The following is a 24,510-nucleotide window of genomic DNA, read 5'->3' as shown; positions in this document are numbered from 1 at the left end:
AATTACTTCATAACTATAAAATTTTTACCAAGTTATATTATAATATAAGCAAAAAGTATTTATACATCTATATTTAATTTTAGTTTATTTTATATAAAATGAAAAAATACATACAATATTCCCACAAATGTAATATTAATGCACCAAATAGTGTATAAAGAATCAAAAAAAAAAAAAATGAAAGGTAATTCCTCTTTTATTACTATTCTTCCATAAGTCCAATTTTATAGTTTCCGTGGAATTCTCTTTCTTTACAATGTTAAATATTTAATATGTAGTAAATATGGATTCCCTTATTTTATCATGAGAATTTTTCATAAGACTTTTTAATTTGTTAATTAGAAATTTCAAAATACAGTCTCATTTTAATTGTTCCATATAATTACATATCATTTTGATTTTACTGTATAACTAAATTTTCATTATTCAATAGTTATGAGTCTTTTTGAATTATAATTAAGACTAAATTAAAAATAATAAAACAAAAACTAAGTAACATTTATATTAAATAACATGAATGAAATATTAATAACTTTATATGAAATGTCTAAATGAAAGAATTTTTATAATAAATAGTTACCCAACTTTAATTTTCATGAAATTTCTTTATAGTAACCATAAATTTGATGTGCAATAGAGTTCCCATCATATGGTTTATACTGCCAATAAACATAAAGATATCACTACTTTTGTTACATTTTTCTAATCATTGTTTTTAATTTACATTAATAATTTGTTAAATTATATATAGTCATTGTTAAATGCATAATAAGGTACATAATTAAAAATAAAACAAAATCAATAAAACAATATTTCTTTACGAATTTATTTAATTCAAACCTGAAACATTTTTAAGAGTTTTAATCTATAAAAAATTACTTACATATTTTTTCTAAAAAGGTAAATTAATCTCAGTAATATAAATATTCTTCCATTTATATTTTAAATATATGAGATTTAATTAAAATAATATTTTTAAAATTATAATTTTATATCTTTTAACGTATTTAATATGTATATTAAACAAGAAATATTTCGTTTTCTCTAGTCCTTGAAGTTTATTTTTTTCTTTTACAAAAAAGATTAATTTAATATTTAATAATATATATAAGATAATAAAATAAAATGAAATTGTAATAGGAGCAAAATTATAATATTATATTTAAATCTTAGACTTGGAGCCATACTTAATAAGGATATTATTTTATTATACGTTTATAATTCTCCACCTATACGATGAAGAACAAAAAAGAAAGATGTATATTATAAAGTCTCTAATAATATATAAATTTTATAATAAATTTGTAGTAAAAATTATTTATACTATAACTAATATTTTTTTCGATAAGTAATATATATATAAATTCAACATAATATATACAACTCGATTCATTAATTAAAAGAAAAGACATTTATATTTAATATAAATATAATCACATATTTATTTTTTATTATGCTTACAAATAATCACGTAAACCTTGTATAACATAAACAATAATATAGATGTATTTTTCCATCAAAATATATATTATAACACTTCATTAAAATTATATTAATTTTATGTTACATATATACGTTTTTTGTAGGTATATATTTAATTATATAAATATATAAATTAAGCAATAAAATTTAATTATAAATGCACATTTATATGAAATACAAAATGAAAAACCGTAGAACATTCAAATTCAAACAATGAACATAATTTATTACCTTTCCAAAGAGGAATGATAACGCATACAAATATTAACCCAAAAAATTAGTGCATCTATAGATATTATTATTAAGAATATATCTCTTTGTATATTACGTACTTTACTTCATATTAATAACTTCATTAGAAAAAATATATAATTATTATTATACATTTCACTATTTCATCAACTTAATTTTTTGATATTTTTCATTATTTCCTAATATCTTAAAAATTACAAATGTAACAATAACAGATAATATAAGGAAAAATAGCAAATATAATATTAAATATAAATTATATAATTCAAGGTTATTTGATTCTAGGGTTTCATTTATAAGATTCCATAATATTTTGAATATTACCTTATCTCTAAGTCACTCCTCAGCGATTTTCAATAGTCCTTTACCATGTAAAATGGGTAATCCTTTTCCAAACAAGGTAAAAATAAAAAATATAGCAACTCCAAATCCGTAAATTCTAAACTTTATTTTTTTTAAGGATATATCACCAATTCTTTTTTTTCATTCAATAAAATCATCATAATTTTTTTTCTAATCCATTTTTTTTCAAAATGATATTGTTTTCCATCAAACATTCAATTATTATAATCTATACCTTCTGTATAGTATTGCACCTTATTTAATAAACTTCTGTTTGAATGTTCATTTTTTCTTTTATCCCATTTTTCATTATTAGTTATATGTGTTTTTTTGAATTCTCCATTATTTGTTATATTATCTTTTAACTCTAAATTATTTGAATTCGTACGCTATTTGTATTTTGCTAGTAATCGATCATTTCTTGCATTGGATATTTTACCAAGCTTCAAGTCCTCATTAGTTTACATGTTAAGGGTTCTCTAAAATAAAAGAAAAAATATATATGTAACGTTTTGTAGAATTTAAAAACTAGTGAAATAAAAAATGTTATTAATAAATATAAAATGCTAACAATAAAAACAATACAAATATTCTTAAATAATATTATCATACTAGATTATTGTTAAAGTAACGTATCTACATTAAAAATATAAACGCAGAAATTTTTATAAGTAATGTTAACTTAATTTTTAGTCCCATGATATGTATCATTAATATTCTGATTTATATATTAAAAAAAAAATATTAATTTTATAATATAATTGCAAATATAATTTGCTATTTTTTTTTAAAGCTTTCTTATTGCTACGCGTATACTTTATAAAAAATATATAAAAATAATGAATATTATATTTACGAAAAGAAATAATCGAAAAATTATAGTACAAATATTTTATGTTAAAGTTGTTAAAAAAAAAATAAACGTTTATTTAAATAAAATAGCTTCAATACATTCATAAATATTCAAAATATATTGTTTAATTATTTCATGTAGTGCACTAATTAAATAGAACTTTTTTTGAATTCTTTTAAGAATACATTAAAAAAAAAAAAGTTGTTTCTTATAATATTAAAATATTAAGTATACAGATAATATAGAGCTTATGGAATATACATAATACATTGTTCTATATATTAGTACAATAAGTACAAATCATAAGAATATAATCGTACTAATAATTCTATTATCGTAGACAAAATATTTTGAATAAACCAGTTATTTTTATTAAAATATCAATTATTATAAGAGTATAATATTAATAAATGAAAAAAACAACATTTCCTGATATGATAATTATAAGAAATGCTTCATTTACACCTTCAACTTATACAATCTTTTATACTCTCTAATATGTTTAAAAAATCTAATTTATATTCTAGCACTTAATATATGAAGAAATCTATATGTTAAAGTCCATCACACATTGACATTTTATTTTTTGTACCATATTATTTCAAATTATAATTCTTATTTAAGTTTAATTTATAGCAATATTACTAGAAGAACATTATTCATATACATCTATTTAATTATTTTATTTATTTTATTTATTTTTAATTAAATATATATATTTTCAAGAAATATTTATAAAGCAGAAAAAGTAAAAGAAAAAAAAAGAAAGGTTTAGGTTTTGTAGAAAAATTATGTACAATTTCATTAACTTATAAATATATCAAATGAAGTAAACTCACATATAAATTATGGGACAATATTTGAATAACAAATGAGAATGTACACCAATAAATTGTACTAATACATATAATTTAGTAATTTTTTTATATATAATTTTAGAAGTTATATATTATATTTTATTTATTCTTTTAAAAATACATAATACCAGTAATATATTTCATAGATTCATGATTATAAATTGATGTATATATATATATAATATTTTAATAAAAAACATTTATACGAATAAATACATTATACCCCTATATTTTTATTAATTACGTGTTGTAACCATAACAGTAATAATTATAAAAATATTATATAAGTCAAAAATTACTGTGATTATTCAAATTATATCTTTATATTATTGCTCCCCTTAAAGAAACATTACACTTACAAGTGAATAATTCAAAATACAAAAAAACTAGCTAAACATAAAACAGCATTTTTATGTGACAAGAAAAATAAAAATTTACAGATATTAATATTATAATACTTTTATTGTTTAAACTTATAGGTTAATTTCGTTATAATATTTATAAAGACCCTTATATATTTTGTTCTAGTTTTTCCTAATGTATGAATGTCGCACATTTTTTGTATTAGCTAACGTTTCCTTATATAATGCTCCTTAATACATTTTAAATTCTTATAATATCCTATGTATATAAATTGTAAGATAAAATAATAAAAATAATTGCACTATATAACAAAATCCTTCTAATCATTTACATATAAATAATACTTTTCATCTGTGGAAAGATCTATTATTTCAAATCCTTTCTGATCTATTTTTTTAAAAATTAAATCTAAATTCTCCTACATTATTTAAAATCTTTAAATTATGTAATCATACGCAAATTCCTTAATTTACTGGAAAACATTTAATTTTCCCCTTATTAAGCATTTATATTATATATCAGATATGTATGTATATATATTATATACAACAATAAAATTTACATGATTTTCTTATTGATTTTTTTATATTTAATAAATAATATTATTAATATTTAATAAACACAAATAAAAGAAAATAAATATAGAATAATACTAAATTTCAATTTCCAGAACATTATATTATATTTATAATAATTATATATTTTAAAATCTACTAAAAATAATATATTTATTTAAATACTCAAAGTTTATAGAATTTATAGTATTATTTATACGGTTTCAAACATTATTAGCCTAAATGTATCTATTCTTTTTTTTTTTTATAAAGATAAATTCTTTGGAAATTCTCCCCTTTTTATATTTTGGATACATTTTATTTTCCTTTTAACTGTAGCAAATTGTCATATTTCAATTAATATACAAAGGATTACTATCTCTTATGAAAAATAAGACTTAACATAAAATAACTATATAAATACATATTTTATATGAAACTGAATTATTTTTTGCATACTGCTGTAAAAGTTTAAAAATGAATATGATAGTTGTAACTATCATATTACGAAGTTCAGTAGCGTAGTGTTTCTAAAAGATTTCAATGACCTATATGCATCTAATTATTCTCAATGATATTTAGTTTCGTTAAAGTCACCATTTGAGTGATTACCAACATCTACAGACGAAACTACCGATTATACTGCATATGAATATATATCCTTATATCCAGTAATTACGTTAACATTTATTTCAATATTTTTCATACATTTTCTTTCGATAACACTATAAATTATGATAATCAAAAGCGTTAGTACTTATTTACAAGTTCTCTAATCCGTTAAGACAAGACATTACTATTGTAATAATGTTGTATTTACAAATAAGTATATTATTTTATTCTAATGAATACTATTTGAACTGTGATACTTTATTAAATAAAAAAAATATTAAAATATAAAAATTTCAAAGTATATAGATAAATAAAATGATCAATTAATGAGTTATAGTTCTAAATATGATTAGACGTATTCTGATGACATCTTATATTATACAACATGTCGTACTATAAAAAATGATAATATATAAATATTAAGTTATAATATTCTTACTGTATATAATATGAAAAAATGAACAACTTAATTGTATTTTTTAAAAATAAAAAAAAATTTATAATAGCATTTTTTAATAATAATTTAAAAAATTATTTATTATATATCTTAATATGAATATAAGAGAAACCCACACATTAAATATATAACGACACGCTTTAACTAATTAAATATGGTAAAAAAAACAAAATAAGATACTAGAAGAAAAATATTTTATTCAAAATCATTTGTTGAGGTAAAGGCAAATATATTATAAGAAAGAATAAATTTTAATTAGATAACCAATATCCATATTATTGTTCAACATTAACATTGTTAGAATACCTAATTTTTAAATTGTCCATTCCATGCATACAATATATATAAATCTAAATTTAGCAAAAATTAGGAATTAATAATTGAATATGCACAATATGTACAGTAGGCGTAATATATAAAGAGAATTATAATTAAAATCAAGTAAATATTCGTAATATACAGAGTATGCTATATATTAATACATGATTATCATTTAAATATTATTAATTTTATATTATAATAATTAAATCACCAGATATGTAATAAATTATGTACTTAACATTTTGAAAGATCAATGCTCGTATAACAGAGTTTTATAAAAATTATATTTACATTGAACGATCTTATTTAATGGAAACATAAAAATTGATACTAATTAAAACATAACAATAATATCACATTGAAATAATTTGGATAAATATAATTTATTTTGTAATGAGCATAATCTCATGTAAAAACAAGTTCCTTTTATAATATTATGAGCTAATATATTTACATTCACAACTAAAATAATACTCATAATATAAAAAAATATTTATCATGAAATAAATTTTTTATTATATTTTTCATATATATTACTCTTTAAGGATATATACAACACTATAATATATAGATAGTTATACATTTTTAATTAAATAATATTGACTAAAAATTTTAATTTGAAAGTGCTTTTTATAATAATTTGTAACAAACTTATATTTATACATGTAAAATAAAAAACAAAATTAAAATATATCATTTCCCATTGCTAAAGCGTGTAAAATAGAATAATGTTTACATATATTTTCTTCTGCATTCTCTTTTGTTGTGTATATATTGTAGTTCAATTAATGTATTTCATTTAACAAATATACATTTTCAATATAATTATTATAATGTTAAATATTATATTTTATATAATTATATAAAATAATCATAGTTGTATGAAGAAATATTCCATAAATAATATGAATATTTATTAATTTTATTTTAATTTAAATTATATATGAATAACTGCAATATTATATAATACATTTCATAATATATTGAAACAAAATATAAAGAGTCCATCAAAAAAAAAAAATTATTTTAATATATTTATAAAACAATGAAAAAAAAAAAAAGATAAAATAAATAATATATATGTATTTGAAAACAATTGTTATAAAGTTCTTCTGATATGTTTTCAGATATTTCATAAAATAATATTTTCTTTTATATGGCACATTTTCATCCACTATTATGTTTTTATGTATTATTTATACCACATATGTAATATATTTAAATAAAAAAATTTAAATATATATATTAAAAAGTCTTAAATTATTTTTATATATAAAACCCTGTATAGTGTTCTTAATCAAATTATATTTGAAAGTAGTTCGGATATAACCTATTTATTAAAATTAGAAGAAAATGTTCAGCAAAAAATTTTTATAAATATAAATTAAAAAATAGAAATTAAATGAAGCCAATAAATCCTTAATAACATAGGTTGATTAAGCATAACTAAAATGACTTAATTTTGTATGTGAAGTAATTATTTACAAAAATTTATTGTGAATTAATATATATATATATATATATATATTTTGTTTTTAATTTTCTCTCCATTCATTGTATCTTGTCTCAAATGACGAATAAAAATAAGATATAATGTACGTAAATTATAGTACAATAATCTATGTAGTTTGTAATAAGCATAAATTGTTTTATGATTTCATTTATAAATTTATGTTTTAAAAAACAGTATAATGTAAGACATCCTATTTTATATATTACAAGCAAAATACATATTTATATAAAGTTTTAGAAATGTATATTCACAGAATTGTCAAATGCAGAAAAAAGACAAAAAGTAAATAAAAAAATATTAGTCTTTTTAATAGAATGAATCATCACTAAAAAGTTAAAGATAAATAAACAAGAGAATTCAATAATTTTTGTATTATTTAATGTAATATATTACTTTATTTTTAAGTAGTAATAATTATGCTATATTGTATTACGAAGTTACAATTTATCTTACTTTTTTTTAAACATAATGTATAATTAATTTTGCAATAAATGTATCTTAATAATTTTTCATAATTTGAATCAGCAAAAAAATATATTTGCTTTAATTAATATACCTAAATATGCATTTTCTTATTTAAAATTCAGTTCAGATAAAATTGTTCATATCCAAGTGTTCTAAAAACATATACATAAGAACATAAGTATGCTTAAAAAAAATATTGTTTAAAAACTATTCATTGGCATAATATATACCACAAATAATTACTTTTCAGGTAATATAAATGTTATTATGTGTCCTGAACATATCGTAATGCTAAGTAATTTCCATAAATATAGTAACAATTTATTATAATTTATAGATAATTAATTCTCATTTTTGCATATGATATAGTAAATATAACAAAATATTAACAAAATAACTATAGCACTACAATTGATGATATCAAATATATATAAAAAAAATAACACGATAAAATATAAATATACTATCAGTACTAATAAATATTTTGTTTATACATTATTTATTTTCGCACAAACAAAAGAACACCATTAGCTATTTATATTAATACAAATAATAATATATATATTTATCATGAAATATAATAAATAGGAAAATATACATATATTAATAATAACATTATACAGTAAAATTTACATTATTAATTAATGTTATTTATATGTAATTTTTTAGTGTTATCAATTAAACTTTTTCTATATAAATAGTATATATGTTTTATTTAAAAATATACACTTAACTTTGATTTAATATCAACGTAGTAAGATATATCTCCAGTTATAATATATTATTTAAGATAAAAGAGAGAACAAAAATATACCTGAAATACTAATGTATTCGTTTATTTCGTAGTTCCTATATAAATGCTTATGTACTTAATAATTTTACAATTATTATATGGTTAAAAGATAATAATATGCATTTTTCTTTCAGATTCTTATATACAACAAACAAAATTGTTCATTTATATTCATTATGGATGAGTGTATACCAACGGTAATATATAATATCCTTTTTACTATGCTTATATTTATATTTAAATTATTTTTTTATAATAAAAAACAAGACAGTATAACTATCATATAAATTAAGAATAAAATAATTTATAATAACTCTTTTGAATCTAGTATTCAACTATTTTAGGCAATCATGCATGGTATTATATGTTAGATGTATACTTTAGAAGTATTAAGAACCATGTAGAAGAAAAAACTCTTTCTTTAAGTTATGCGAAAAATGTAGAAGAATTTAGGAATGAATGTTTAAATTTGGCTGGATATCTTATACAGAAAATGTCTCCACCAAAAGGGGAAACCCCAAGAACTTGGGAAGCAGGAATAAAGCATTTACTGAGGCATTACTTCAATAAAACAACTAAATATGGAAAATGCCCTATGATTTTACATAACAAACATAAAGAAATTTTAGAATTAAAGTATGATGAAGAAGATTTCTGTAGAAAAAAACGAAGAGATTTACTTAAAATAGATGACTTAAAAAGAAGTATATCATGTAAATGTGATAATGAATATTTAACCAAATGCAAAGAATATAATGTGTGGATAAAAAAGATGGAGAAAAAATTTGATCCAAAAAAAAGCCTCATTCAAACATGTTATAAAAAAAAAAAACCTAAAAATCCATTATTAATATGCGATATACTGGATTCAAAAACTTTTGAGGAACTTCATGATTGCTCATGTACTCATACAGATGCAATTTGTGAAGAATTAACTGGAAAAGAAGAAAAAACATTACAAGAAGCATCTGCAAGTAAAGATGAAAGTATATCTACTTCACATCTTCAAGCGGAACAGGCCTTGAGTGATACCCGTGCATCTATAACTACTCAACCAGTAGGAAAAATTCAAAGCGAAGAGCAACATGAAATTCAAGTACAGCTACAAAACCAAATTACAAATAATCAAGAAGAAAATCCGGATACCCCTCAAGTACAAGATACAGAATCACCATCTTCGACAGTTTCAGAATCTAGAGAAGCTGAAGCATCAGAACGTCTTACATTAGTACAACAGAAATCCCCTGTGACCTCCCATCCTTCTGAAACTAATTCGTTAATTAATTCTGCATCATTTTCTTCCCCAGATATTCCTCTTCCTCATAAATCTTCGAAAATTTCAGGTAACAATATTATTGCAAATTTTTCTATTTTTGAATTAACAACAATATATAATATATATATTTAAAATAATATTACAGATCCTGTAAGAAATTCATCCAACAAATATATATCATCCATTTTAATAAGTTTTCTTATTATTATAGTATTTTCTGTTTTTATTAAAGTAAAATAAAACTTAAGTATTAAAAACATAATAATCATTAGTTTTCAGTAATAATATATTTCATGAATATGTATTTTTTTTTATTTGTAAATACACATTAATGGGACAGTTAAAAAAAAAAAAGAAGATAAAAAGAAGACAAGCAAAATTTCTTAAAATACTAATACCTTCACATTCGGACAGAAAAAAAGTATTTTTAACTCATAATCATTTGGAACACCCATATTATGATGATGAAGAAATTACTAAAAAAATAAAAATACTTGAACATAACATGATAAAAAATTTACATGAGTCAAAGGAAAAAAAGAAAAGGTCCAAAACTATTATAGAAGTACATATGGAAGTGCTTCAAGAATGGAAAAACGAAGAATGGAATTACAAAAAAGGAGAATTTTTAGAAATATGCTTAGAAGTGTTCACAAAAGAGTTATATGGACTTTATCCTAATTTAACAAATGATGAACTAATAATGGAAAATATTAAAAGTAGCAATGATATTGAAAAACAAAAAAATTTATGGAATAAATGGATAGAAAGACATAGAAATATTTCTGAAAAATTGAATAAAGTGGACTGGTATAATAATTTGAAAAATGAATGGAAAAAAGAAAAATTTTACATAAAAGAAATGGAAGAATTAAAAAATAAATCATCGAATAAAAAACAAAATAATCTATATTTGGAAAGAGAAAAAGATTTGTGGAAAAAATGGATACTAAAAAAGGCGTATATTATAGAACAATATTTTGAACAAGATTGGTTTAAAGGACTAACTGAGGAATACCAGAATTTGTTAAATGAATATAAAAATGATGAATACGAAAATGATGTGTCAATAATAAATATAGAAGAATTGGAACACAAAGAAAATTATGAAGAATTATATAAATATATAAAAAAAAAATTACTATCAAAACTTTGTATATTAGTACTTATGACAATATTAGAAGAATGCAAAAAAGAGGAGTATATAGAAGATAGAGAATTACATTTAGATAGTTTTATAAATAAAAGGAAAACTAAAAAAAATTCAGAAAAAATACCAGAAATTTCAGACAAATTTATTGAAAAGTATAGTAACGTTTATGAAAATAGCAAAAATAGCGATATTCAAAATAATATAGAGGAGAACTTCTTTAGGGAAGAGATGAACGATTGGATAGGAGAAGAAGTAACTTATGTAAATTCCACAGAATGTGTAAGTAATATTGACAAATATTATAACAGTACAACCTAGAAATTGATAAGAATATATTCAATAGTTGCTTAATATAAATCTGATATCTATAAAACAATCTTCCTAACTTTTTTTATACCAAAAGGAAATAAAGTATAATAACAGTATAAAGTAACTAATAATATAAAAAAGAAAATAAGGCATAAAATATAAAGTAAGGAATGCATTTATATTAAAAATATTTCAATGTCATATAGCTTCTTTGTTTTTTTATGCATATGTTTAATAATGTTGTATTACAGCAGATTCAATAAAATAAGGAATTAATATATATATATATATGCGCAAAATTCTAATATATTAAATGTAAAAACATTTATTAATGATATTTAAAGCAATATTCTCTTATTTTTTTCTTTAATAAATAAATTCTTACAATAATATATTAAGATATATATTGAAATTTATATCTTATATTTTTTAATTGCATAAATTCCATAAATTTTTTGGTATTTTTCAGAATAATACATATTGTTATGCTGCGAATCAAGTTCTTACAAATGTAACATTTTAAAGTAGATTATGACCCTATGTAAGCATTTTATTACATATCTATTATTTTATTTTTTAATTTTTTCTCAGTTTTTCTATATTATTAGTTTGTTTAAACTTATATTTATTAATTAAATTTTATAATTCACGACAATATAATATTATGTATTTCTTAAAAGGAATTAATTTTTATTATGTTTAATAATAATAACATTTATATTACTCTACAATAAAAAAGAATGATCACAATTCTTTTATAATTTTATTTGGTTTCACGTTAGAATACGCAGTTACACGTTATTCTGAACGGCACATATTGATACATACAATCTAATATAAAGATTAATCAATTTTTTATTAACCTAAATGAAATTTTAAAAATATAGTTATTCTTTTATTCATAAGTAATATGAAAATAATACATTTTTAAAAATTAAATATATAATGCAGTTACATAACACATATAGCAATAGTATATTACATTCTTTATTCTAGGTACTTTATGTTTACAAAAATAAAAAAAAAAAAAGAAAATATATATGTTCTCCGTTTTTTTGTTAATTATTTTGCGCATCTAAGATATTCTGTTACCTAAAGCGAAAGATTATAATATTTTGGATAACTTCAAAGTGTAAATATTGTTACTAAACTAATTTAAAAAGATTTTTATAAAAAATTTTATAGTTTTAACACATATAATTGTATATTTATGAATTCGTATATATGTATATATATATATATAATTTTTTTTTTTTAAGAGAGTAATCTAAAACATTTTTATCACATAAAGATCATTTAATCATTTATTAATTTCTCACTTATTACATTCAAAATGTATCATGAATAAAAATGTGCAATCAGTTAAATAACTTTTTTCACATAATGAACCTAGTAATTCATATGTTATATACAAAATTAAAAAAAAAGGGAACTTTCATATGTTATTTCTTGTCCACATTAACGAATTATTTTATTGGAACTACGTTAAGGATCATTTTGTGATATTAGGAAATGAACTGAGTAATGCCAATTAATAATTCACATATGTATTAATGTTTTTTAATAATTAACAACTTTATCGTTAGAAAAATTCATGAAAATTTTTTTTTCTTACGTAGTAATTTTATTGTTTTAAAAAAATAAAAACTCTTTAATCATATAATAATATGCTAGCTATTAATAAGGAAGTACCCAGAAACACAGAATTTAAAGCAAAAATATTATGAAGTTATTTATTATTTGATTTTTAAATATGAAAAATACTTCCTTTAAATTTATATATATGCATAGTCAAACTATATTCAGAATTTATTCATAAAAAAAAAGGTACATTATTTGAAGTGTGAATTTATTATATATTTAATAAATATATATAATAAAATAAGTAAAATACTTCAAAAATATCAATTCATACATATTTAATCATCTAAATATATAAACAACATTTTTTTTACCAAGCTATATTTATATATATAAACGAAAAACTTAAATTAACGTAGTAATGTGCGATTAATATAAACTCAATAAATGTATAAGACGACATTTTATATCATCCGCTATTGATACTTTATATATCAGAAGAATTATATAAATTGGAAATATATTTATAATATATTATGTTATATGATTGAATTACAGTACATAAATAATTGCCAAGAAAATTAATAATTTTATAGTATTATTTTATAAAAACAATATATTTATTTTTAACTAATAATTTCTTTACTACTTCGAATTATCATTTCATTTTTTATAGTCCATAATCTTGATATCTTTGTTCTAATGTATTTTAGTTAACTCATTTTTTATATGCTTTACATATGTTTTTCTTATTATAATGCAAAATAATCAATAATTTAACGTTAAAGTCACATTAAACTGTCAAATAATTATGTATATATAATTCTTTATAACAATTTTAATATTTATAATATTTTTGTTAATTTTTTTTTTTTAAAGTATATCTTTTATATAAATCAAGAGAATTTTATAAATAAATTTTTGTTTGTTCAAATTTATATTTTTACAACATTTTTTAAGGAATTTTTTTTTTTGCTATATATATCTTTGTTTTTATTTTTATTTCAATATATTACGTAAATTTTCAAAGAAAAAATATTATTATATCTATAATTTGTCCTATTTGCTATAATACATTAACTGAATGTAAACAAACATTAGTCACATATAAATTAGAATAATTTTTCATTAATAAAAGTATTATTCTGAAAATTGAAGTGTTTTAGATATAAAATTAAATCTATAATATTATTCCTATAAAACACTATTCTTTATTTGAAAATTTTAATTTCGCCAGATAATAATTTTTGGTCACTGGTAAAATGAATACAGCTGGAAATTACTTTTTTCATATTATAAATTTAAATGATATTTAATTTTCATTTATTAATTATACATATTTACGTGAATTCAACATTTTATTTAATTTATTTTGTTATTCCGTGTCTAAGGTCTATTTGTTTTTTATATTCCATAACAGTATACAATGTTAATATATTATATGGTTAATTAGTAGTGATATACATATTTTAAGTATCATATATTTCTTTTTTCTTTTTTATAAATATATGATTATATTCTCAATAAATAATATTCTAAAAGATGCATAATTATTCATTTGTTTTTTATAATACCTCAATTGTCATTTTTTTTAATTTTATTAATTTTTTATATATATTTGTGTACAAGCAGTATATATGTACTTGTGTAAATAAAATGTTTTTTTTTTATTTTATTCTGTATGTCTTCAGTAATATATTTTATCCGGAACAACATTATAAGATAATTTTATTATACTTATTTTTACAATGTGACCTTTTTTACTCTAACGGTGTAAATCACATTTTAGAAAAAAAACATCCATATATTGCTAATATAATATTTTATGTTCTATAATAAAAACAATATAGGTAATAAAAAGTAAAAATACACATTTATTGTTAACAAAAAAATGAATAACACAATTTTCTATTAATTCCCAAAATAATAATTTTAAATTAACAATATATAAAAACAAAAATTATAGTAGTTTATTTCAGTTGTGAATTATCACCCATTAATAAAATTCCACTAATTTTCCTATTATGCATTAATTTAATCCATATAAATGTATTTTTAATGAAATTCTATTTAAATGCAATGATGTACATACTAAACCATATGATTAAGTTTAGTATAAGTAACATTTTATAATATATATTAAAAAATATTAAAACATTGATAACCACAAACTAGGAACATATATTTTTTTCTTTTATACATCAGAAATATTATACATCGATATGCGCAATTATAAAAAAAAAGAAATATATATACAATAAGTACATATGTAAAGATGATACAGTTATTACCTTATAATAAAGACTTATATACATAACAAATATACTTATTATTCATTTTACCTTTTCTTGAATTTAATTTTTTCATATTTTTTAACTTTTTTATGGTAATAAATAATACCTGATATAATTGTAACTCCAAGAATAAAAAAGGATGTGAAATATATTAGCGTACCAAAAAAACCTGGTGTATAAATATAATTTTTTCCATTAATTCCAGTTATTTGTTCCATAGGCTTGAAAAAAAAAGAAACAGATTTATTCTGCAATAAATTCCGTAAATTTTTTGCCCAATTGTTTGAACATGTAAGACTCATTATATAATAAAACCCACGTAATAACCCATAACCAACAGATAAATCTAATATGAGCCCTAATGACAAAAACAAAAACAATAATAAAGGTATAACAAATCGTAATCCGTATTTTTTACGTATTATTGTTTTGTACAACTTATCACTAATTATCTTGTTTTTCTCAAGAAAATTCTGATAATCAATTTCTTTGAATATTTTTTTTTCAAGACGTGAATATTTTTTTGTTTCAAATATACAAGACTTATTTTTCATAGCTTTTCTACGACCCGATGCATGTTCTGATAACAATCCATGTGAATATTTATTCTTTGCGTTGTTTTCTTTTTGAGTATTGTAGATATATTTTTTTCTTTTATTCCATAATTTGTTACATCTTCTTTTAACCCTGTAATACTTTTTTCTATATTGTTCTTACAATTTGCTAAAAATCGATAAGTTCCTGTACGTAATTTTCTATAAACCATGTACTTCTCATTAAAAAATCTTTCAAACCCTCTCTAAAAAAACAATTTTTATATAATTATTATTTGAAAAATATTATAATATCAAGCCAAAAAACAGAATTAATAAAAATAGAATACATTTAATATTAATAATTAAAATATTTTTGAATAATATAAGCATACCAGATCACTGTTAAGATGGCATATCCAAGATAAAAATACAAATAAAAAAATTTTAATAAATAAAATTAACTTAATTTTTTGTTCCATTATATATATTTTTAATATTCTAATATATTCATTAAACAAAATATTAAAATTAAAAAAATATTTTCCTAAGATATAGAATAATATATTTCATTTATTTTTTCGTTTTTTTTTTTTTTATATGTAAATAAAATGTATATAACTATAATGATTTTTACAAAAGGGACAGAGAAAAAGACAATAAAAAAATATTATAAAAGTAATATATTAAAATTATTTATATAAAACTAATTTACACTTAAATAATTTAAAATGATTTCACTAATGAATATTTAAATATATAAATTATTTTGATTTTTTTAGAATGGAAATGTAGTTAAATTGTAATTCTATCAACTCTTTTTGAAATAAAATAAAAAGTAAATATAATATTTATTAATATTTTTAAATATTAATCTCGTATAGAATAGGTAGAATATAGGACACAGATAATACAGAGAATATATTGTACTATATAATGAGATAATTGTAAAAAAATTTAACAAAGTATTCTGTTATATATAATTTTTAAAACATTATATTTTGGAAAAATTGGTTATTATTCTTAATAAATATTAATTATTATAATATTAAAGTAACGGTGATGGTAAATTAATGAAGAAATACATTATTAAGCATATTATGATATATTAATTATAGCATTTTTCCTTACAATAGTCTATAATATATTTAAAAAATATAAATAGCAATTATATAAAACGTTATATATTTTAAAGGTAAATAAATTATCACTCATTATTTTTATTTATAATTTTAATGTTTTAAAATAATTCTACTTAATTTTCTCAATTTTGTTCTTACTTATTTATATATAATTAAAAGAAATGATCTCATAATATAATAAAAGAAAAAATAATAATAAAAAGTAGTTGTTCCTCTATCAAATATAATGTTATAAGATAATTTTGTTTTATAAATTCACATGTCTAAACTTTCAATAATTATGCATACTCATATTATTTGTTACTATTAATTTATTATAACATAGGTATTCAAGTAATTTTTATATAATGGAAATGAATAAAAAATTACATAATTGTAATAATAATATAATAAATATAACTATACTTTAATTTTATTGTAAATAGTTATAATACATAATTTTAACGATCTTAATCATACAATTCTTACATAAAACAATTTTCTACCAATGAAAATGAACCATTTTTCATGAATAATCTTAACCTGACACTCTAATATATAACGGCATTTCTCATTATTTATAATATGATAACTTAATTTTTATAGATATTGTACATTTCATTCAAACAAGTGTTAAGAGAAAAACACGGTTTTAAAGAATTAATAAGATAAATCACTAAATATAAAAACAAAATATGTTATAAATTACTAAAAACAGAGCAAATATTTTAAAAATGATACTATAAATCTAGGAAGTAACATGAACTTAAAAGAAAATAAAAAGTAAATATGCGCAAAAAGTAAAAAAAATAATTCATAAAACTATATGTTATTATGAATAATTTGTTTTTATATATAATTATAACATTTACTAAATTTAATATAAGTTTTCATATAAATTTTTTCACATATGTTATTTTTCTTTTTATTTTTTTCTTATATATATTTCTATTACATTTTCTATATTCCTTCTTTTTACTCTACTTCCTCAAATAATATGTTATGCTTTGCGTCCATTTAGATTTATTCAATATTATAATCTTTATGTACTATAAGTAGCATACAAAATTTATTTTTATTATTTTTTTTATATACACATCTAATTACATAAAAATGTATTTTTGTAGAAAATCCAACAATAAAACAAAAAAATATAAAAAACTATTAAATGTTACTTATTTATACAGTAATTACTATATTTGGATATAATCTTAATTTAAATGGGATAATTTAGATAGAACATTTTTTTTTTGTACATTTAATTAAAAGAAGAAAAAAGAAAATTTTAAATATTATAATACTTAAGTATAATAACATGAGGAAAATAAATATATGTACTGTAATCCTTTTAACTTTTTTTTATAATTATAACTTTTATTTATATATATATTTCACCATATATCTTATAATTATTTTTCGTCATATAATACATATTGTTACAGTAATCTAAGAAAAAAACTTTTACTTTATATACTTAAATATTTATAAGTATAATTCATATTCTCAAAAACATCTGATGAGATTTTATATAGAAGGGCACTTGATATAAAATATTAAATCACGAATAACATTATGTAAAAGATGATAATATCTAGTAGAATTATTGTATTCCTTTGTTTCTATTGTCAATAGTGCAAACAGATATATTTCTTTTAATACTTTTTCATTACATATTCAAAAATAAAAATATTTTATTTTATTTTTATACAATCACTAGAATTAATATAATTAGGTATGTACCAAAAGAGTAAAATAAATGTTACATAAAACCTGTATTATAATATAAATTAAAGAATTTTTAATATGAATATAATTTTTTTTAACTAAATTTAAAATTATAAGGTATACCTTAAATTTTTGAATTCCAAATTTAAAGAAAAATAGATGTAGAACTTTCTACTTTGTAGATAACATATTAAAATGTATGCTTAATAAAATATCATAAAAAATTCTGTATTATGTTATCAAATATACTCTTAATATTCCCCAAAGGATGTAAAATATATTTGTACTTTGTACCACTATACTTTGATGAAGAAACTGAACGAAAATAATAGAACTTTTGCATAAAAATGTAAACTGATGAAAAATTCAGAATAAATGAAACAAAAATATGTAAAATGTAGAGTTCATATATTTAAATTGAAATAAATAAAATTATTAATAAAATAAAAATAATTAATAAAATAAGAAGCAACAACTATTCTAGTATATAGGGTACAAAAACAATTGTATTGTCCTATTCAAAGAGTATCACCACTCACATTAAACACACGGAAAAATGAATTAATATATAATTAAAAAAAAAATAATTTAATTTATAAAAAGTTTTAAAATATGAAATTTATATTGCATTAGAAAAATTCTTAATGTTCTTGAATAATAGAAAAGGAATATATTGTAGTTATAAAATTACTAAATCATGGTATTCGAAGAAGAGACATGTTTAATACAAATTTTTTCGTTACAAATAAAAACTTGTTCATTTATTAAAACATTTTAATAGCATAAATTTTTTTATTGTAAATATAATAAAATAATTCCTATAAATTTATTTTGAAAAATATTAATAACAATCAACAATATTTTAAAATTTGTACCAATTACAAAAATAGAGCGAATTTAAATTACAACAGATAAATAAATAACATTTAGAAAAAAAAAAAAAATTAAACTTAATAACTTATTTATGCTATATTTAACTTTATTAGTTATTTTTATCCTATGATGATTTTAGAGAACAAATAAAATAGATAGCTTATTTACATAAAAAAGTCCTCTATAATATATTTTTAAGTAATTTTTACAAAACTTAACTAATTATATTACAAAGAATAATGATAAAACAATAAATGTTTTTAACGATCATTATATTTTAAAAATTTATAATTTTCAAGTTATCACTTATAAATAATCGATAATTAAATATGTATGTCATTTTATTATATATAATGAACTTCACATATATGCCAATGCAAAAAAAATAAAATTTGACAAAATGATATATACAGTAAATATGTTTTTTAGGACACTTATAATAAAATTTAATTAATTTATCTGTATTAAATCGTTATTTTAGTAAATGACATACATATATATATATGTATGTAAATTTACAGAATTACATTCAATTCTTTTCATGTAATACAAAAAAAGACATTTATTTATAACATTAAATCAAAAATATATTTTCCTGAGAACCTTTTCATATAATAATTTTAGATAAGAACAATATGAAAAATAAAAAAAAAAACACTTTGATATAAATATATATTATCAGTGTTCAATAAAATTATATGTATACTGTTATAATATATTAATTTTAATGACTAAATATATATTTATAGAAATATATTTTAATACACAAATGTATATATTATACCATAACATTTAATTAAAAAACAATAATTTAAAATACAAATTATAATGAAATAAACAAATTTGAATTTACAAAAAAAAGAGGGATATATAATTTTATTAATGTATATAAAAGAGACCACTTATACACTTGTATTTATATCATTTTAGAATTAAATGTATACTTTTTATGTATATCGCTGAAAACATTATAGATATCACTTCCTATATGAGAGTTCCTTACAGAAAGATATATATTCATTATTACTCATTTTAGTTAGTCATTAAAATAATTCTTTTATATTTTTCAATATTTTATAAAATCATACAAATAGCTACTATATGTATAACTGATAATATAACCATAATTATGCTAATTAATATAATATTTATACATGGTTATATTACCTCTGGATATGTGTTTGCTGAGACTTCCGCAAAATTCTTGTAAAATTCGTTTTTTTCAATTTCACTTTAAGAAATATTCAATTGTTTTTATTCTTCTAACGAGGATATTGCTATATCTAACAAGAACAAATTAAAAAATAGGAAAACTCCAAATGCGTAACTTCTAAATTTAATTTATTTTAAAGATATATTACTAATTCTCCTGTTTTTATCAGTAAAAATTATCATAGACTTTTTTTTAGATCCAATTATTTTAAAAAGGAAATGTTGTCCGTCAATCATTCCATTATTATAATCTATAATTTCTGTAAAATAGTTTGCCTTATTTAATAAAGTTTCATTTGATTATTTGTTTTCACTTTTAGTTCCTTTTTCATTATTAGATATATTTTCCCGTTGTTTGACTTTATTATTTGGAAACTTTTCTTTTAACCATACATTGCTTCTATCCTTATATTGTTCATACTTTGCTAATAACCTATATATCTTGTATCTAATATTCTGCCAGAGTTAAAGTTTCCATTTACTTATTTGATAAATATACACTAAAAACACAAATTATTTATTTTTAATATGAATAAACTAACGCTAAAATATATAATAATAAAAGTAAAATTTGAAAAATATATATAATAAAAAATTACGTATATGATATTATTGTCTTACATAACTATTAAAATTGTATGTCTATGTTAGAATGATATAAGAAGCTGTTTTAATTAATATAGTTGTCTTAATTTTTTTATCTATTATATAAATATTTAATATTTTATCTTATTTAAAAAGAACATAATTTGCAATAATATAATATACTTATCTGAGTTAATACATTTTTTACCACTACAAGGTATTCTATCAAACAAAAAATGTAAAAATATTCCTAAGGAAATATTACTTTTTAATTATTTCACAATTCATAATTGTTAATATATTATATATTGTTTTTAGATATATATGTATTATAATCATTTTGCGTATTTACCAATTTTTAGAACAATGCTAATACATCTTATTTAAATATTTTTATATATTCGTCCTGCAATCTATTCCCTATTTTATAAGTATTACGTCTCTCACATGTATTATAAAAGTGAAAGATTTTGTCTATAAAATTTAAATATTTCATATCAATGATAAAATGATAAGAAAAAAAACTATCCGCCATTGCATCTAAATAAACGTAACTTTCGTAATTATATGTATCTATTGTTCTTACAAATAAATTTTTGTTTTTAAGAAAAAAAATTGCAACGTAATAGTAAAAATTAGAATAAAATTTATAGTAACCAAATAAAGAAATAAAATTTTTATTAATATTTTTTTTTTTCCAAGAATAATGAAATATTCAAATAATACAGTTTTTAGTTATTATTGTTCAAATTATAAATATAGAATTATTGTCCCAGTTAATGAAACATCATACCTTTATAAAATAAAATTTATGCGGAATAATAAATCTATATATGTTTTTAACTCTTCATTAAATTCTAAGTGTTCAGAATACCCAATTTAGCACAATATTATAAATATTTCATATTTATAATGGTCATTATTTTTATATATATTTACAACATCACATTTATTTCTTATAAAAAAAAAAGAAAACATATATAAGGTAATTTTTTTACAATAACTTCATATTATAACATATTTTTAATAAAACGCATAAAATGAGTATTAAGTCTTTTTTAAGTATATATATATATATACATATGGATATAAAAAAATACATTCCATATCTTTCATCATATTGTAAATAATATACATTCATTTTTAATATTAAACGAATAAGTTATTATTTTATCTTTACATAAAAAAATATATTATGCCTATACAAAAATATAAAAATAAAACAAATTTTTAAGGTAATAAATACAAGGTGGAACAGTATATCAATAAAATCATATGAATTTCGTCTTTTTATACATTAATTTTAAGGTTCATATATATATTTTTCTAAAAAATTTTGATTAATATAGAAGTATATATATCAACCATAATATTGTTTTAACCTGATGAATTCTCTCAAACACGATGAGAAAAGAAATAAATCTTTTAAATTGACCAATAAAAATAAAAGTGTACATTTATACTGTTGAGGATCAAATTTACAATACAAATTCATGTGGATTTGCCATATTTATGTAATTATATGTATGTTTGTTATTTGGCAATAATATTTAAAAATTTATTGAAACTTATTGTTATAAAAGACTACTATTCAGTGAGAAGGATATGCCGTATTATGCAATTCACTCTTTATATGTCTTATCTTGCCATATTTTAAAATTTGTCTATGGAGATAAATCATTATTAGAATAACTATGAACACGCATATACACCCTAATATACCTAATCCAAGACCCCAATCTAATGTAAATTTAAATTGTAAGTTTTTATATGTACACAGTAGTAAAACAGATCCTATTATTGAAACAAATAAATGGTAGATAGTTACAGCACAGATAAAAGATTTGTTTACTTTTATATCATTTTTTAAAAACAAAAAATCAGCATTTGTAAAATGCCTAACTTTATTTTTATAGTATATTTTATCTAACATCCTTTTTTCAAAATGTGAATTTCTTCTACTGTATACCGAAGATTTATTTATATTAGTATGGCCATGTTCTACTATATTATTTAATAAACATTGATTTGTTCTTTTATTTTTTCCTTTTTCTACTTTTCCATTGCTTGAAACACACATTTTTGAGTATTCATTGATAGTTGGTATATCTTTTTTCAACCGTGCAATAATTGGACCCTTTTCATGCTTATATTTTGCTAGTAATCGATAAGTTATTGTATCTAATGTTTCATCAATATTTTTTCTCCCAGCCAAATATTTATTAAAGGTACTCTAAAAAACAAATATTTATTATTCAAAAGAATATCTAATTTTATGGTAACACAAGTATCAATAAAAATAAAACTAAAAAAATGTGAATAATAAAAATATCTCTAAATAAAATCATAATACCATATCATGATGAAAATGAGATATGCAACTCAATAGGATAAACAAACAAATCCTAATATAATATGGTAACATAATCGTTTGTTCCATTTTACAGATCTTTAAAATTTAAATATAATTAATACCTAAAAAATTAACAGTCATATTATATGCTCCTAATGATTAAGGACTTTTTATTTATTTATTATAATTTTTTATATTTTTATATGAACTTAATAAAATGAATATATCCATAATTTTTTTTTATAACATTTACGCAGAAAAATTAGATTATATATGAATTATGTTATTTATATTTAAAGAATACATACAAAAAAAATAACCTTAATAAAAATAATACAATTTTAATTTATTCATAAATATATAATTAACTATATTAGAGTAATCGAATAATTTTATTTTTAAACCATTTCAAAAAAAAAAAAAAATATGATTTCTCAACATTTCTATATATAATATTTATGGAGTATATAGAACATAGATAATATAGATATTCTGTTGTACTTTATATTAAGAAAACTATAAATAATTTTAACGATTATTTGTTATCAATAATTATTAAATTATTAACATTAAATTATGGGAAAAGTTCTTGTGATGATAAAATATTATAACCACATAATAATATGAATGA

The 24,510-nt window shown here is 18.9% G+C and overlaps 2 protein-coding genes and 3 pseudogenes across 2 annotated transcripts, besides 3 other annotated features; 1 reads left to right on the top strand and 4 right to left on the bottom strand.

The window, feature by feature from the left end:
- Nucleotides 1–1,872: 1,872 nt before the first annotated feature.
- PmUG01_13064100 lies at nucleotides 1,873–2,787 on the bottom strand (annotated as a pseudogene).
- Nucleotides 1,873–2,787: a sequence feature (fam-m protein, pseudogene).
- Nucleotides 2,788–9,228: 6,441 nt separating this feature from the next.
- Nucleotides 9,229–11,611, top strand: PmUG01_13064000 (STP1 protein; the record flags this gene model as incomplete). The annotated part of the gene is made up of 2 exons (XM_029007619.1): nucleotides 9,229–10,207; nucleotides 10,413–11,611. The coding sequence occupies 2 exons, from the start codon at nucleotides 9,229–9,231 to the stop codon at nucleotides 11,609–11,611; spliced, it is 2,178 nt and encodes a 725-aa protein (XP_028863990.1).
- A 3,910-nt stretch (nucleotides 11,612–15,521) lies between these two features.
- Nucleotides 15,522–16,492, bottom strand: PmUG01_13063900 (annotated as a pseudogene).
- Nucleotides 15,522–16,492: a sequence feature (fam-l protein, pseudogene).
- A 4,269-nt stretch (nucleotides 16,493–20,761) lies between these two features.
- PmUG01_13063800 lies at nucleotides 20,762–21,399 on the bottom strand (annotated as a pseudogene).
- Nucleotides 20,762–21,399: a sequence feature (fam-m protein, pseudogene).
- Nucleotides 21,400–23,117: 1,718 nt separating this feature from the next.
- Nucleotides 23,118–23,966, bottom strand: PmUG01_13063700 (Plasmodium exported protein, unknown function; the record flags this gene model as incomplete). The annotated part of the gene is made up of 2 exons (XM_029007618.1): nucleotides 23,118–23,759; nucleotides 23,880–23,966. 2 exons carry the CDS (start codon nucleotides 23,964–23,966, stop codon nucleotides 23,118–23,120), a joined length of 729 nt encoding a protein of 242 aa, XP_028863989.1.
- Nucleotides 23,967–24,510: the final 544 nt, after the last annotated feature.

The sequence above is a fragment of the Plasmodium malariae genome (genome assembly GCF_900090045.1).
Source record: "Plasmodium malariae genome assembly, chromosome: 13".
Lineage (NCBI taxonomy): Eukaryota > Apicomplexa > Aconoidasida > Haemosporida > Plasmodiidae > Plasmodium > Plasmodium malariae.
This window is presented reverse-complemented; position numbering and strand designations above follow the sequence as displayed.